This window comes from Gavia stellata, chromosome 10 (assembly GCF_030936135.1).
Source record: "Gavia stellata isolate bGavSte3 chromosome 10, bGavSte3.hap2, whole genome shotgun sequence".
Classification (NCBI taxonomy): Eukaryota; Metazoa; Chordata; class Aves; order Gaviiformes; family Gaviidae; genus Gavia; species Gavia stellata.
Genome location: NC_082603.1, coordinates 10611511 through 10628423, shown reverse-complemented (window position 1 = coordinate 10628423; position 16913 = coordinate 10611511). Strand labels below are relative to the sequence as shown.

The window sequence follows — 16913 nt, the reverse complement described above, 5'->3', positions numbered from 1 at the left end:
GCTTTACAATATATTTATAAAGTATTAAAGCTTATAACAAAATATTGTAGAATTAGATAGCCTTTTCTCTTGGAATTATCAAACTCTGTTGAGTCAAGTAGTCACTGCTCTAACGATGAGTTTAAATTTCATAATTGCTTATGACTAGCTTTTGACATGCTTCATGGGCTTTCTTGTTAAATACATCAGAAAGCTGAAGTTACTTCATAATATAGAAGCCTACATGTTTAGAGGAGTATGTCACAAAAGATGCACTACATCAGTGCTCTGTGGGTCTTGGAGATCTTTTGAAATTTGTGGTTCAGTCCTCAGTGTCCTGGGGCCTGCTCATTTTAGGAACACTTTTTTTACTCACGGACAGTGCTGTGGGAATTCTCCCTGTGAAATGTATTTTTCTACTAAGAATTCCCTAAGCTTCCATAATGGTTATACCATTATATTGCACCATGCTTAGTGCACTACCATTTTGATGGTTTGTACCTCTGTGTAATATATGATTTTACTAAGGGAAGAATCTCTTGAAGAAAATACCTTTCAATTCCTTGCTTAAAGTGTGCACAGTTTGAATAAACTTTGACCTAGACATTCAGATTACTGTATTCAATTTAATTAAAAAATACTGAGATATTAATGTGCTTATGGTTACAGTCTTATTCTAAAAAGTTTATTTGATAAACATAGGAATTTATACATATGTGTATGTGTATGCATGTGTATATACACATACATTCACAGTAGGTTATATACAATAGTTGCAAACAAAGATTTATTTTTATTTGAGATACAACCTGAGTTTATATAAAACTAATACTTATTTGGAGAAACTGATATAATATTTTGATTGCGTATTTTAATAATATTCCGATTCATAGCATCTTTTTTAATTCTAGATCATGATATTGTGAGTGCAAATAGTGCACTCTTCTGAGTTTTCAGTAGTAGTGAGCATTAGTTTAAGATTAGAAATCCTGAGGCTTGTTTGACTTCAGGCTCCAGCTGAATTTGTATGTCTTCTTGATAGAATATTCCCACAATATACATTAAAATACAAATATTTGCCATGCAAAGGATTTGAGTAAGTTTTGTGGTTATTTAATATGTATAAAATTTAAGGGGTTTTTTTACTATTTTGATATTTGGCTATTTAAATAATTTTAAATTACATAATACATACACTAACTACATATAATCTAAGTGAAGGCTGGTAAGTTGAGGTCAGTTGCATTTAAATATTAAAATCAATAATGATTCATCTGTATTGATTTTTGCTGTTTTCAACTTTCTGAATTATACACAGTAAAAAAAGTGTTTGTTTTTCCACACATGCATAACATCTTTACAGAAAAGTAAAGAGCTGACTAACTTCCATTATTTACAGCTTCCTCCTTCTCTCTCTTTTTCTGTCTTGTGAAAAGATCTTGGTACCTTTTAGAAACAGACAACTGAAACTTGAGAAACAATCTGGCAGACTGTATGGAGCTCTCTAAAAAACATGGAAAGGCCACCCTGCGGGCTCTCTGGAGTGTTATACTTGGAAAAGAACAATGAGACTCAAGTCACAGCCTGTGCTTTAGTCAGAAAAATAACAATATTTATGCGGGATGCTAAATGCTGTTAGCTGAGACGGTTTCAGAGGATGCATGGAAAAGCTAGTTTTTATTATCTTTTACTTTTCATTGTAATGCTTAATGTCATATATATTCTTTAGAAGCCAATATTAATACACATATTTTATCACTTCACTTAAGGTTTCTGTGGCTTTAATAAGTCTCTTTGAAACTCTGCTGCTGAGTTATCTAAGCTACAAGGTAAGTACTTTTAGTTACTTTTAGGTATAATTCACCACAAAAAGTAACAGAGTTAAATGTTTCAATATAAAATTCATGTGCCTGCTTTTGTGCCCACACTGATGTACAGGCAGCAAGTTGAGAAAAAAACACATGTAGAGGACAGCATATTGTCACAGGCAGCCGTGTTCATGTTTCCCAAATTTGTGAGCGAACAGTAACAACTAGAGAGTGGAAGTCAGAAGTTAAATTTCCATTTTTCACCTTGTCCACTAGCACATCGTAATTTGAAAACACATTCTCAAAAGTAACCTTGATTTTTGGATACTGATTTTTCAAGTGCACAGTTTTATATGTCTATCCTTACTGCAATGGACACAATTATCACTGATGTCAAAGCTGTAGCTACTCAGTATCTATAACTCAAGTTTCAGGCCTCTAAAACTGCACACCAGAAAACTAGTCCAAGACAGTACTTTTTTTTTTTTTTTTTAAATTATGGATACCTACATACTTGTGTTATCCATCTCTCTGATTCTATTGGAACATCTTTGCAAAATGCCTTGAAATCATCTGATGTGAATACAATATATTTTTGTATTTACATTCTCCTAAAAAAGTTGTATTTTCCTAATATTTTTATTCAGTTTTCTTCATTACATTTTGTTATGTGCTATCCTAGTGAGTTTTAGGTAGTCTGCATTTTTACTATCTTCAGGAGAAAAATACTAAAATCATTTATCAAAGTAAATATGAAAAGACTGGGTTTCTAAAGCTGAAAATATCTTGGAGCATAAACTTTTTTTTTTTTAAATTTCTGAATTACTGACATTCGGTAGCTATCAGGGCCACCACTGAAGTTCGAGAGTTGTACTTTAGCATGCTTATCAAGTGATTATGGCATAAATGTTTTCCTTAGCGCCCAATAATGCTAAAAGACTTAAAACTGTCTACTGTCTAAAACTTATTCTTCTTAATCCTTGTAAGTAGCATATACTATTTAGGTGTTGAGGGTTACAAATGCAAATCAATTATAGGCAGAAATAATCCAAAATTAACACATCTAGTGCCAAAACAGTAACGGGCAATCACAATTTATACTGTTCCTGAGTTTATTGGGCAGCATTTTATCCCTGTCCATTCTGCTTGTGGTCTGCATCAATTTCAGCGAGTACAGAAGATGAAAGAAGTATTGGGAAGTCAGGTCCCATGAGAAGTTACTTACTAGTGTGCAACGGGTGTAAAGCTCTACTATCCTGATGTGCTGCACATACCTGTCACAGAAGTTGAGGCAATTTTATGATGGCTATATTTCCACTTGCTGTAGGGCAGTAAGAGTAATGTAAGGAAGAATAATAGTACTGAAATGCACTTTGGCAATCCACTTCATGCAAACACTTTCTTCCCTCTGGTCCTGTCCTCTTGGTTACAATCTGAAAATGTCATGATAGAGCCATTTACCCCAGTTTTACACCAGTCTCAGGAAGCCAAGGTGGCTGTTGTTTCACCTACTGTAGGGCCTTTCTGCACAGCCAGGATGACTGAAGGAGTCTTGGTTCATGTAAATCTGTGACAGATTACTTATTTCATGCCAACATTTCCAAAGCTTTTACAATTTAGGCACAAGTCAGAGGATGAGCCAGAAAGAAAACAACAAGAAAAAGATGATTGTGTTTGCATTTGCGTGCATATTGCTGGGATTCCACAAATAACCTGTAGAGTAAATAAAGCAGTCATTTGAGAGAATACTCCAAGGACTTTTACCTTTCTGATACTTGGTTCCTGACATATGAGAAATGATTCAGCGTGCAGAATAGTGAGGACATAATAGTATATCATGCTGCTAGGATACAGTTAATTTGAATTTTTTATTGCTTTTATATGGAGAGGAATGCAAAGAATGTAGCACTGTATTCCACTGCTGATCACTTGGATCCAAGAATGGTTTACAATCTGTATTCTCACAGCTGAACCCATTACATGAGGGTTTGCCCTTGGCCAAAGTTCTGAAACATGTCTATGTTAGAAATTTTCATTGCCAAAATTCATCACAAACATCTGGCAATCCTACTATATTACTGGTGCACAGACAGTCTTAGCTGCTTTCATCAGTACCATACATTCTCACTGCAAAAGACAGTTTTGCAGAAGACATGATGCATTTGTATGTGGAAGCCAGAATCTTACAGCTGCACACCTCACTAAGTACCTGGAGCACATCTGCACAAGCATTTTGCCTGCACAAGTAAATCATGTGACATTTCTTTTCTATAATGCAGAAAAGAAAGCTCTTAACATTAGAAATTAGGAAATTAGTGAAAACACAGAATGGGTCTGTTGGGAAAATCAAATTTTCTTTTGATTTCATTATTCCTACAAATAAAATCTCAGTTTACAGTCTCATAATTTCACTTCTGTTTACAGGGCTGCTTATCACATAAAATATTTAAGATTATTCAAGTATGTCTAACTCCCACCAATTACAATTACATGGAAGGTAATCCCTGGCCCATAGGTACAATGACTTCCAGATGTTAAAAGTTAAAAATAAAAAAAGAATTTTATATGCTACAGAGCTTGTATTTAATTTGCAGTGGTTATATCAGATGGTTATCTTAACAGGAAAAATTAATGCGTCATTGCAACTGAAAATATAATGCTGTTCTGCAAATTCTTGTAATATTGCCATGATATATGCTACATTGTTATTGCATTACCTATGAGGGAGTCTTGATATACAGAGTTAGTAAAGCTGTAAGTCACTTATTTTAAAAACCTTCTTCTTTAAAGGTATGGATTTTCATTCCAACATTTAATCATTCACAGTCACTGCTCAGATGTGGAAAAGAAGTAGTATTATTCCCACCCTATAGCTAACAGTGAGCAGATTAAAAGAACCGTACCACTTTCATTGAAAAATGCAGGAAGACCTCTAATTTCATGTAAGCAAGATCAAGTTCCAAAAAGCCCTAAAATGTACTGAAGTGTTTGTGGCAGAAATACAGAACTTAGATCTTGTAGTCCTTGTTCAAGTATTAAACACTAGATTATCTTCCTAACTTCTCTCTCCAAAAAAGTGGGGAAAGAGAAAATACAAAGTAAAGATAAAAGAAGATAAATGCAAAGGAAGGAAGGACTCACTATAGAATACTGCTGTGTTTCCCTAACTTAATTTCATTCCTCTTTTTAATACTTATTTCTTAATAAGTTAATATCTTAATAGCAGGATTAAAATTAATAAAGAGAAATATCCAGACCTCTGTGACTAACATGCAGAGAGGCTAATGAAAAAAGATTAAGCGAAAATGAGCTGGTATTTTTCTTTGGAAAATACAACATATTTGCATTCCTCTTTTGCTTTATATTTTGCCATGAAATTCTATCAGAAGGATGTACAGAGAGTGGCTTATCATTCATAACAAACGTTAGTATGGACTGTAGGGCAGTCATCTATGTATAGGGGTAATCAAAACAGTTGATTTGACGGTAAAATCAGAGCAGGACATGTCCTTTGGATATATGTCTCTGCAACTCTTATGCTGTACTAGGGCTTTGTCTCTAGTTTTTAGACACTCTAAGACAATAAGCATTAAGGTAAGAAAAACTTTGGGACAGCGAAAAGCTAAAGCATTGTAATGCAGGATTTTAAAGATTTAGAGGCTTCTAGGAAAAAGAAGTAGAAATAGTTCCAGATAAAAGAATTTGCCAGCAGGGTAGTCTGTTACTTGTATGAAGAGTCACTGAAAAAAGAGAATTATTAAAAAGATAAATTCCTTAGGAGCTCACCTCCTTATCTGTGTGTAAGTATGCATATAAAAATAAAAGTAAACTAACCTTTGAAGAATGAAAAAGCAGAGACAAGATGTCTGTGTATGATTCCAAGGTACCTAAAAATACAATAGAAGAAAACAGGAGCATATTATTCTCTGAAAAAAATGAAAACTTAATTTAATGAAGCTCTTTATTAGCTGAGAGAATGAGTTGACTAGTTAATGCAATCAGAATTCTTCATTTGAGCTGTCTTACTAACTAGGTCATAGCAATGAAATATATGGTCATATGGAAACAGAGAACTGCTCCTGTAAAAATACAGATTTAAAAGTATATTTTTTTACCTGTGATAAACACTAAGAAAAATAGGCCAGAGTGGCCTATATTCTATATTCACATTTGACATATGTGTTTAAATCTGAGATGAACGATCTTCCTGAAATTCAGCTAGTGGGAGAGACGCCATATGTAGCATTGGAATAGCACATATATTTCTCATCAGAACTATATGTAAGCCTACTGTGACATGGTGGTGGTTTTTTTTTCCTTTTCTTTGAAGGGAAATATCTGGGAACAAATTCTGAGAATACCCTTTCTCCTGGAAGTAATTAATGCTGTCCCTTTCATCATCACGGTAAACATATTTGAATTAATGCATTTACATATTGCACTTTTATAGCTGTATGAATACTCTTAATTTTTGTTGAAGTAGATTTGAATCTTATGTAGATGACAAATCTGTGCCTGTGGGAAGAGAAATTTGTTAACAACAAGAAGATAGTTTGCTACTTGAATGAAGTAATAATACAGGTCACTTTCCCCTTCCTCCCTGATAGGCATCAAACAAAACCAAAACCCTGTAACTCAAACTACAGCACAATCAATAAAATAAAATAGCTAGATATAAAAATCTAAGAATCTCTGGTGTCTGCACTGAAAACTGACTGTCCTTATTTCATCAAGTTATCTTACATACAGTTCATCACAGAGGAAGAAACAATGTTATTTAAAGCCATATCTCACACTAGAAACACATTAAGAATAAGTATTTTTTCCAAGTGTTTCACTGCTGCTTGAATAGAGGAGCTTTTAATGCACTTGTTACTTTTTCTTTCAGATTTTCTGGCCAGTCCTAAGAAACCTGTTCATTCCTGTATTTTTAAATTGTTGGCTGGCAAAGCATGCTTTAGAGAATATGATTGTAAGTATGACAAAGGAAATAACTGTTTTAGAGTTTCTATTTTTTTAGTATATTATTTTTAGTGGGATTTTGGCAGTACAGTCCACTGTCCAAATTTAATAGGAAGCTAACCAGATCTGTTTTTAGATTATACAAATGGTCAAGCATTGCTAAACTGCTTTCTGCATCAAAATTAGAAAAAATTAAGACATCAAGTGACATATCAATTAGTAGAAATTGTTACTGTGCCAATAAGGGAAAGTTGGAACGGCTGGTTCCTTTGCTACTCTTCCATTCATACACAATTGCAGGGAACTCAATGCTGTGCCTTAATTGGTCCTTGCAGCCTGTAATTTGTAAGCTAGACATGAGCAGACAGACCTTAAGGCAGCTTACAATAGTATCAGAATTGTGCCAGGATGAACAAAGAACTAGTTAAATAATCACAGAATCACAGCTGGCTCTTTCGCACCCTTCTATATGATCAGCAAATTCTAAGTGCATCTGAATGACTGCATTTTATCTGGGCACTATGTAATTCCTATATCGAATCAGCTCATGCCTTATTAATTCAAACCCCCAAATAACACCTCTTTTCCATTAATGTAGAATGATCTTCACAGAGCCATCCAACGCACACAATCTGCAATGTTTAACCAAGTCCTTATTTTAATATCTACCTTACTATGTCTTATCTTCACCTGGTAAGTGGCCAAAACCCCTTTGTTTTTATTACATATATTGGCTTTTCTTCCTTTACTACGTGGTGATAAAACAGGCATTGTGGAAATCATGCATTGACATAAAAAGAGTAGTATACTTGCAGTGAAAGTGTTAACTAGCACCTGGTACTACTGGGACTCTGATACACTGGGTTTGGAAACAGAATGGGTGTGCATGGGAAAAGGGAATCATTCTCACTCTAAGGAAGGAAATACAGATGATGCAAAAACACAGGAGAAAGGAGTGTGGGAAAATTTACATATGTACCGAGAGTGCAATCTCAGCAGAAAAGTCACTCAAATTTGAAGAGCACCAACAGAAGTACACATACTAAGGTCACCTTCCTCTGACTGGTGGGACAGAGAAAAATATGCAAGATCTCAGCCTTATCACTCTGATGAACAAGTCAGGTTCCCATAAGGAGTACAGGGGACAGCTGTTAATAATCTAGATTACAGAAAGTGTAGATTTTATTAACCTAGATTACCGAAAGTAGTGGGTGGTAGGTTCAAACAACCAAAATGTGTTAACTCTGAGGAACATTTTGCTGCCAGACCTTGAAAACTTAAATTTACAGGAGTTTGGGAAGCATGGAGAAAAATCTGTTGAAGACATTAAATATAAGCATACTTGGTTAATGAAATTAATGAGCTGCATATTATTGGAGTCTAGGAAAAGATCCACAGGAAATACCACTTGATTGCCCCATTTTTATACCATGCCTTAGGGATCTGCTGTTGACCAGGGCTGGAGACAGATAAAGTAGACTACCTGAGTCTTTGGTCTCACTCAGTATGGTCATGCTTATTTTTGTATAAATGGATGGTGGATATAATGTAGCTTGGTAGCTTACTTAAGATACAGAATATTCTCAGCATTAGTGCCTGAAAAGTGAGTATCATATATGGGGGGGAAAAAAAATGTAGAGGAAGAATGTGTGTGTTACAAGATGGTGTACAAGGGGGCAGTGAATAGAGAAGATGATTCTGTGTGGGAAGGTTAAATCATCAGTATTTATTTTGCCAGACAGGGTGCCTTTGGGTCAGCACACTGATAAAGTTTGGTCTGTCATTTTGGAGACAGTGATTTGATTTTCTCTTTTATTTCTCTAGCTTGTTTTTCTGATAGCCACTGTTAGCTGCTGCCTAACGTTTTTGGTAATAACAGTGTAAAATAACACATGGCCTTTTCCAGTCTTGTCCCCCTCTGTCCTTTACTCAAGAAGAGGAGTTTGTTCTAGCCAGTGGCTAAACAAATGGTCCAATTTTACCCTTTATCTTATAGCCACAAAACTGCATAATGACAGATGCTGCCAGTTCTAAACAGTAACGAATTTTTGTGAGATTAAATTTCCTATTTAATATTGTGGCCCTTTAAGAGGAAATTTTATATGAATAAAGACTACAATATTTGCACCAGAATGTATAACATCCCATCACTGTAGCACTTGAACATTTTTAATTGGCTCTAATTTTGCTTTTTAATTTTTTACAGTACTAAATGCTCTTGAGTAAATATTCCTTTACCTTTTTTACTAACCTACTTCAATATTTTACTGAGCTGCTGAACAACATACGTATCCAGTTCTCTCTGAAGTAAGCTAGTAACAAGAAAGTTTCCTAAGAACTCACTGTGATGATCCCTGGTTGAATAAGGTATAGAAGCTGCAGTGAAACAGAACATCATGCTCACCAACAGGCATTTTGATAACTGATAGTAAAACATGCAGAAAATGGCAAGCTCACCTGCAGTAATTATGTCTGGTCTCAACAGCTGCAAATACCAGCTCATTATAGAACATTATATACTGACCTAGTATTGACCCTGCTAGACTGCAAAATAATCTAAATAGGATGAAAACACCCGGTAATGAAATAACTAAGGAAATGAAGCACTTTTGGAATGACTGAGAATAGTTGTTCAAGCATCTGCAGCTTGCCTAAGACTGGAGTTCTGTTTAGGCAATTGTTACTATTGCTCACATGAACACGCCTAATGACATTTTTACACTTTTTTACCCATCTATGTATGATTTTATATTATGGAGTGTATTTTTCAAATATCTAAAAAATTCTCTGTAAACAGTCAAAAGCAATTAGCTTAATATCTTTCATTATGTTACATCTATGGTGAATTTGAGACAGTTTCATTTTAAGAGACATCATTTAGAGCTTACATGAGTTTCTTCATGCTGAAAGAGGAGCAAAGTCCATTTCTGGAAACTGTCCACCTTAGGATGGCTTTCAGCAGGCTTATCTTTCACATTTTCTGCAACAGCAAGCAGTAACCAAGTGTATTCCCCCTGAACGCATATGGGAGCCAGCACTAGGCTTATCCATACGTGTAACAGAGCACAACACAAAAAAAATTTGAGCTAGCACCAGTCTGTTTTCATAACCATGTTTTGGTTACATTTAGAGATACTGCCTTAGTCCATGAAGTACCATAGCTTCAGTAAAACAAAATTAATAAGCCTAGATTAGCAGCTTGAATACAGTGCTTACAATTTCAGAGCACTTTCCCCTTAGTATATTCAGTAACATGGGGACGTGCTCATGGTGTGCTTTTGGCACCACTGATAACTGCCCTCAGTGCCTTCCTGCTGACCTTTAAGGTTAATGAGGTAATGACTTTCAGGCACTGTATGGATTAAATTGTAATGCCACAGCTCTTCTTAGTTCCTGGTTGACAGGCTTGCTTTTACTATCTGTTTCAATAGGAACAGCTGGCTTTTCAGCACTTCTGAAGTCAGTATGACTTTACAACACAGGGTTCTGTTCAAAACCATGCTTTTTTATCAGACATGTAGAAAGAGATGGTACATAGCTTCATAGGGGGATTGCACCATTTTATAAGAAGTCCAAGATGGTGCGAAGCCCAGAAAGACTCCTCTTTCTACTTCCATTTTTTACCAGTTCAGTTAGACTGGTGCACTGAGAAAGTGCAGCAAAAGTGCTTTCTTACTGCTTCAAGGGAGACTGAAACCTTTTGTAAGTCTTTTGATGGTCATTTCTGTGAGAAATTTTAAAACAAATAAATGCTGAAACATAACTACTTTCCAGCAATTAGTTCATATCTAAAAGATATGCTCCTTAATCAATTTTTCAGAATTTTGGGTATGTTTTTAACATATTTAAAAGTAGGTTTTTGCTGAGGTGCAAAAGAGATGCTTTCTTTACTTCCTTGTGCAATAACAGAAACTTGTAGTTCTGTACAGAGTACAAAATAGCTGGATATGTACAAGCGTATTGGAGCTGACATGTCTCCACGGGTAATTCTGAAAGCACAATTTTGCTGCAGAATGTATATCATAGGATCTTTTCTGAAAGCTCATGTATTTACAGAGTAAGAGGATACTTATATCAGAAGACACTTATGTCTGATCGTTGTATGGGTGCAAGTTCAGTGAGCAGGAACATGCCTCTGCCATCTATCTGTCTAGCCAGAACTGAAATTATGCTTTCTCAAATACGGAGGAACTGTTCAGTCCCAGTCACTTAGAAGTGCCTCAGCACACCCAGAACCTAGGGGAAGAGCCTGGCTGGACCTAATCGTCTCCCAATGGTTTACAATGGAGGCAAAAAAATTGGTATGTCTAAGCCCAGTACTTTTTTACTTGTTCTTCTAGTGTGTAGACAACAGCATAGCACTTGTTACCATTTGACTGGTTGTCTTTTTCAACAGAAATTTACTTTAAAGATCAGTTTGAGGGATCTATATTACATACACTAGCTACAAGAAAGCAACATATTTATAGAAAACATTTTTAAAAAATTATAAATGCTTAAAAGGAGCTCTTCCTCATCAATTTTGCTCCTGTCTGCATATAGTAAGTATTTTCAAAATAACTTCTACCACAGCTAACAGAAAACCCACAGAAAATGAATTAAATTCTCCCTCATGCACTATCAGCAAACCCATCGGTTGCATCTCCACAACAGACTCTTATAAGTAGTGGTTACACACATAGACACGTTCCAAGTTATGTCTTCGAACTCGGGTGTAAGCTTTCAGATGAAAAAAAAATAAAAAATTCTAATGTTTACAGCTAAGTGGCTAATCTCAAAATTTTTAGATATCATTATTCAAGCTGACCTTTGCACTCAGAATATAGTGGGAAAAGGCTCCTTCTGTATTTTTGTATACAGTTGACAAATTTCAACGTTATTACAGAACAAACAGTAATCACATAATAAAATTTTTGCTCTATTCCACTCTTTGATTTTTGATGATAATTGTTTCTGGATCTGGCGGTAGAACTCATTTGCAGATCACAGAATCACAGAATCAGAATCACAGAATCACTAAGGTTGGAAAAGACCTGTGAGATTATCAAGTCCAACCATCACAAAAAAAAAAAAAAAAAACAAACCACCACACACACCACACCACACCCCACCCTGCCCATCAAGCCACGTCCCACAATGTCACGTCCACACGCTCCTTGAATACCTCCCTGGGCAGTCTATTCCATTGTATTACTACTCTCTCAGTAAAGAAATTTTTACTAATATCCAGTCTGTATCTCCCCTGGCGCAACTTGAGACCATTTCCTCTTGTCCTGTTTTTTTTTTAATTTAAAAAAAAGTAGGAATGTCAGTCAGTCCCAAGGCTCCCCACCCCCCCCCCCGCCCTATTCTTCACCTTCTTGAAGACAGGTTTATGCTAAGAACCATCCTCCAGATTTTTTCTTTGTTCTTTAAAATATTAGATTTTACAGCACAGATCTTGTCTTGCTGGTCTTTAATCAACTGTTCCAGTTCAGCCAGATCAGCTTTTAATGGTTCTACGGCACTGTCTGTGATGCTTTGCTCTTTCTGTAGAGCTTCTGCATGCTGTCTGTTTTCATGCCGCCACATCTGCAACTCGTTCTTCATGGCAACCATGTCTTCTTGAATGTAATCCATGATCCTGCCAAGCGTAAGGGCACTCCGGCACGGAGTCTGAATGGAGACCTGAAACTTCTCAATTTCTTTGGCTACCAAGTCTCTCTCTTTCTTCCTAGCTGCTTCCGATACAAAGGGCTTCTCCCTCTCTGTCGTCTTTGATGATTTCTGTTCATGCAGGTGCAGAGATACTGCCATAGTGTTCCATCAATAAACTCATAAGACCAACTCCATGTTTCTGTAGTTTACAGATTACCTACAAGGATTTTTCTTCTCTTTTCTTCTGATTTCAAAGACAGATTAGGCTATCCAATATTTTTTCTTTCTTTAAATACCTCAGTGGTCTAAGCAGAGCAATTATACATATGCTAAAAGATGTGTACTCCTATATGACACTGTTCAGCAGTTAATATTGACAGAGTTCTAGTGGAAGTTACAGACCTCGTCGAAGTATATGTTGTACCATTTAGCTAATGGATGTTTGCACTTGTTTGTCAAATGAAATACTAATTATTTCTGTAAACTGTACAAGACAACAAATAACAGTGAATGACTATTTCAGGCATCTTTCTGTGACACAGTGAATCATCTATTAAGACTTATTTTGCTTTTTAAATCAGTGTTAGTCATGTATCACCAGTGTAGAATGATTAGCTTGTGAAAAAGGTGGCCACAAACTACTTGAGATGGACATTTATTTTTTTCATACTGAAGACGAAGAAGCCTGCACAAACTTTGATTATGTCTTCATTGAAAGCTCACTGATGTCAATCTTAACATTTTTTACCCTTCAGTGCTTTCAGCATCAGAAAATTAGGATGTTTCCACATGCTGCCTTACAGAATAAATGTAGTATGCCAATACTGTAGCCTCAATGTCAATTACACAGTCAAAATTCTCATCTGGAGGAAACAGTATGAAAAAGTTGCTTGTAAGGATGAAAACAAATCCAGACAATGACCTTGTCCAAACAAGACAACTCAAGACCTTCAGATTTGGAACACTATGTTACAGAAAAAACCCAACCAAACAAAAAAGGATTAATCCCACGTAACGCTAGAGAAAATAAGGCATCTCAATGCTCCAGTTCCCTTTATTATCACTAAGTAGAGACAGACAACTCAGAGGGCAATGAAGATCTGAAGGGAACTAAATCACCACATTTGTGCTTCTCTGTCCTTCTGTTTTGATTATATCAGCAGCCTACAATGGCAGTTGTCCAAGAAAGATGCCTAGCATTAAGTAGGATGAACTTGAACAGTGTTGGTGGATTACGTAATGTAGAACAAAATGTGTTTTTTGGGGTCTACAGTTCTTTCTGTGATGTTATGTTTTGTTGTACAGCACTGTTAGTGCTCAGGCCCAATCTCAGTTTATGATTTAGAGAGATTTTCTGCATTCAAAAATAGCACAAAATTAAACTATAATTCTGTCATTTAGTTTGATCGAATCCAATGATTCTAAAGTGGTAAAGCACATGAAGTCTCAGGATCTAACGGACTAAGCAGGAGTTGCAGAATTTAAATCCCAGAATATTATAGAACATTAATTGAAAGTTCTAAGTAACTGTAAATAATACAAAATAAATTATTCAACTGTTACAAGAATCCCACAAAGTATTAAAATAATAGCGGTTGTGCTTTTCTTTCTCTGAAATACAGCTGATCTGTCAGGAGCTTGCTTGTTGCAAACAAAGGATCTCTATTTTTCGCTTTGAAATATTCCTATGTAGTGCTCTCCAAACATAAACAAATAGATCTAGAAGTAGGCCAGGTAGCACATGTAGTACCTTCCAAATCCATTGTACCAACTTCCACCCTACCCTGTCCTGCTTCTCGATTGCTGGAATCAGGGCAGTGTGTATGGGTAGTTTTCCCATGAATGTGTACAGTTAGAATTGAGGCCTACTTCAGACACTACCTTAACACTTCCTTAAGTGATGGAACAATAAAAAAGTTGTGCAGCCTCTGGAAGGTCAATACAAAACATTTCTTAAAATATCCATTTGTTATTTGTGAACAAATAATCTATAAATTCAATTAAAGTTTATCTGAACTATTGCCTTCTGGGAAAAACTGTGTGCATGAACACAAGGACAACATTTTAATCAACTTTGGTAGGAGAAAAACATATTGCATACCGAGTTTATCTTTTCTTAGGTGTAGAAATTTCTAAGGTGGCTTTGCTAAAATCTGCTGTATAAGAAGCATGTGAAAACAGAGTGTTGCCACGGATAGTTGTCAATCTAGATTATTTAAATGAAACACAAATTCAGATAAAACTCCTACTGTTTCTAATGGAATATGGACTTATGGGATGGGCCACACCTTTTCACAGAATCACAGAATCACAGAATCAGTACGGTTGGAAAAGACCTGTAAGATCATCGAGTCCAACCTTTGCTAGCACTGGGGACCATTTGCTTACATCCATATTATAAGTACTTAAGGGCCGAAGACTTTAAGAAGGCTTGATGAGAAAATGTAATGAAAAATTACAATGACAAAATGTAATAAAAACCCCAGCTTGTTTCTTGGATTAATGCCTTTGCTTATTTTTATGCAACTATTGTATTGTGACAACACAGAAATACTACCATATATAAATTTGGGGGTTTTTTTCCCTTTGGTTGATAGTATGGTATTTGCCAAAATACATTTTAAAAAATCTTTTCACACGTTTAAGTTCAAGAGTTCAGCTCTTAAAAAAGCATATGGATGATTAGTGCTGTTAAAGAGTGCTGCTTAAAGAGTATAGGATAAGGACTTACGCTACTGAAAAACTGGTTAGTTGTTTGTGAAAGGCAGAGCAGAGATCATGTTTATTATAGGGAAAGCAGAAGTATGGAAGCCCAATCAGAAGTCTTTTTGGCTACCCATCAAACATGGTTTCTATGGAAACCTGGATAATTATTCAGTAATTTTAATGGTATTTTAGTTATTAATTTGGTAGTGACATAATATTTCCTTTGTTAATCTTTTTAGATGTTTCTACATAGTTATTTCAAAAATAATTAGGTCAGCATCTTTCCCATGCTACATGCAGGGAATTCTTTGTGCAACTGATGTAATGGAACATTTAAAACTAGACACAGAGACCAGTGAAATTAATAATAATTTGAATAGCCTATTTTCTGTGGTCTGTGCAACAAAGTCATAAAGGTTAGAGTGTTCAATCTAAACTATCTTCCGAGTGCAAGAGATACATTTGTAGTCATCTTGTTTTCTTCTGAAAATAAAAAATAATCAGAAAGACTAAATGGTAGCTCAGAAAGCTCCCCTTCACAAAGCCGCTTTAAAATGGAGTGTCAACAACAGATTATTTATAAGCAAATCCTCCTATTTTTTTAATATGTAGAGAAATATTAAATTAAGGAAGTAAACAATATGATTGAGAGATTTCTGTTGTTTTATTGCACCCTGGAAGATGATTCGGGGCTTCAGGTACTTGTGATCTTTTCAAGTTACAAAGCTTTCCTGATTTTCTAGCACAGGTTGCAGATCATTTATTAACCTGAAAATCAGTAGTTCCAAACTGAATTTAGATAAAGGTGGGCAAAGTTAAATTTGAATAAATTTGAAAGACAAAATAAACTTATCCATATTTTTGTTCTCTATTGTTGTACCACACAATATTAATATTTCGTATGGTATGTAACTCTACATTATAGGTTAGATATATCATCCTTCAACAATTAGTGCAATGGCAATTTCACAATCTAGTAGTGTGTTGCTGAAATCAATATTTTTAATTGACACTAGGAAGAATTTTCAGCATGGCTTGCAAGACTTGTACTCTTGGTGGGAGTTAGACATTAAATTACTTTCCATTCTGAAAGTTCCAGCCTCTATCCTGTGAATTATTTGTGATCATTCTCTTCGAATCATTTTTTTCTGCTATGTGAAGGTACTGAAAATTCTGTAATCAGAATATGCATATTTAAGTAAAGTATAAAAATAGATTCAAAAACAAACTCTTGCCCAAGAAGAAGATAAAATGTTTCTCAGGTTCTTTCCCAATATTTTCCCCAGTAAGTTTCACGTGATGTAAAAATGTCTCTTAGATACCAAATGCTGCTAATATTTACAATAATTTGGAAACTTTTCATTAAAGATGCGTTGAGAATATTTGGGAGGGATACACAATATTTTGCAAAACATTATGTACTCTGAATATGCCATTGAGAGAACAATTTTTTGGCTTTTATTATCATAAATCTTATAATACAGTAATAATATTACCAGATACCATGACAAGCAAAGGTTGTTCTGGCAGCAAAGACCAATTACCATTATGAAAGGAGGGAAAAAAGTAAGTGATTGAGAATCACGTGTTAGAAATACAATTCTAAAAGACTGCATCTCCATAGCATCCTTTCTTTAGCAATCACATTTTGAATTTTGTGGGAGATAACTAAAACCAAGCTACTGCTAATATTAAGTATGGCTTGCCAACACATGTAAAGCAACACATCGAATTCCTCAAAGTTAGTCTAAACGCAATCTTGTCCTTGTTCTTTTGCAGGAACATAGCACAACATAGAATGACTATAAGGAGTATGTAAAG

At 35.3% G+C, this 16913-nt stretch overlaps 1 protein-coding gene across 3 annotated transcripts in view; it reads left to right on the top strand.

Moving 5' to 3' along the window:
• The window catches only part of KCNT2 (potassium sodium-activated channel subfamily T member 2), a 150745-nt gene that overhangs the window by 47232 nt on the left and 86600 nt on the right, over nt 1-16913 (top strand). For all 3 annotated transcript variants that reach the window (XM_059821880.1, XM_059821879.1, XM_059821878.1), the window contains exons 5-8: nt 1749-1808; nt 6118-6192; nt 6676-6759; nt 7348-7442. In XM_059821880.1, the coding sequence (XP_059677863.1) occupies nt 1749-1808; nt 6118-6192; nt 6676-6759; nt 7348-7442 (314 nt within the window). The remainder of the gene's footprint in view (nt 1-1748; nt 1809-6117; nt 6193-6675; nt 6760-7347; nt 7443-16913) is intronic.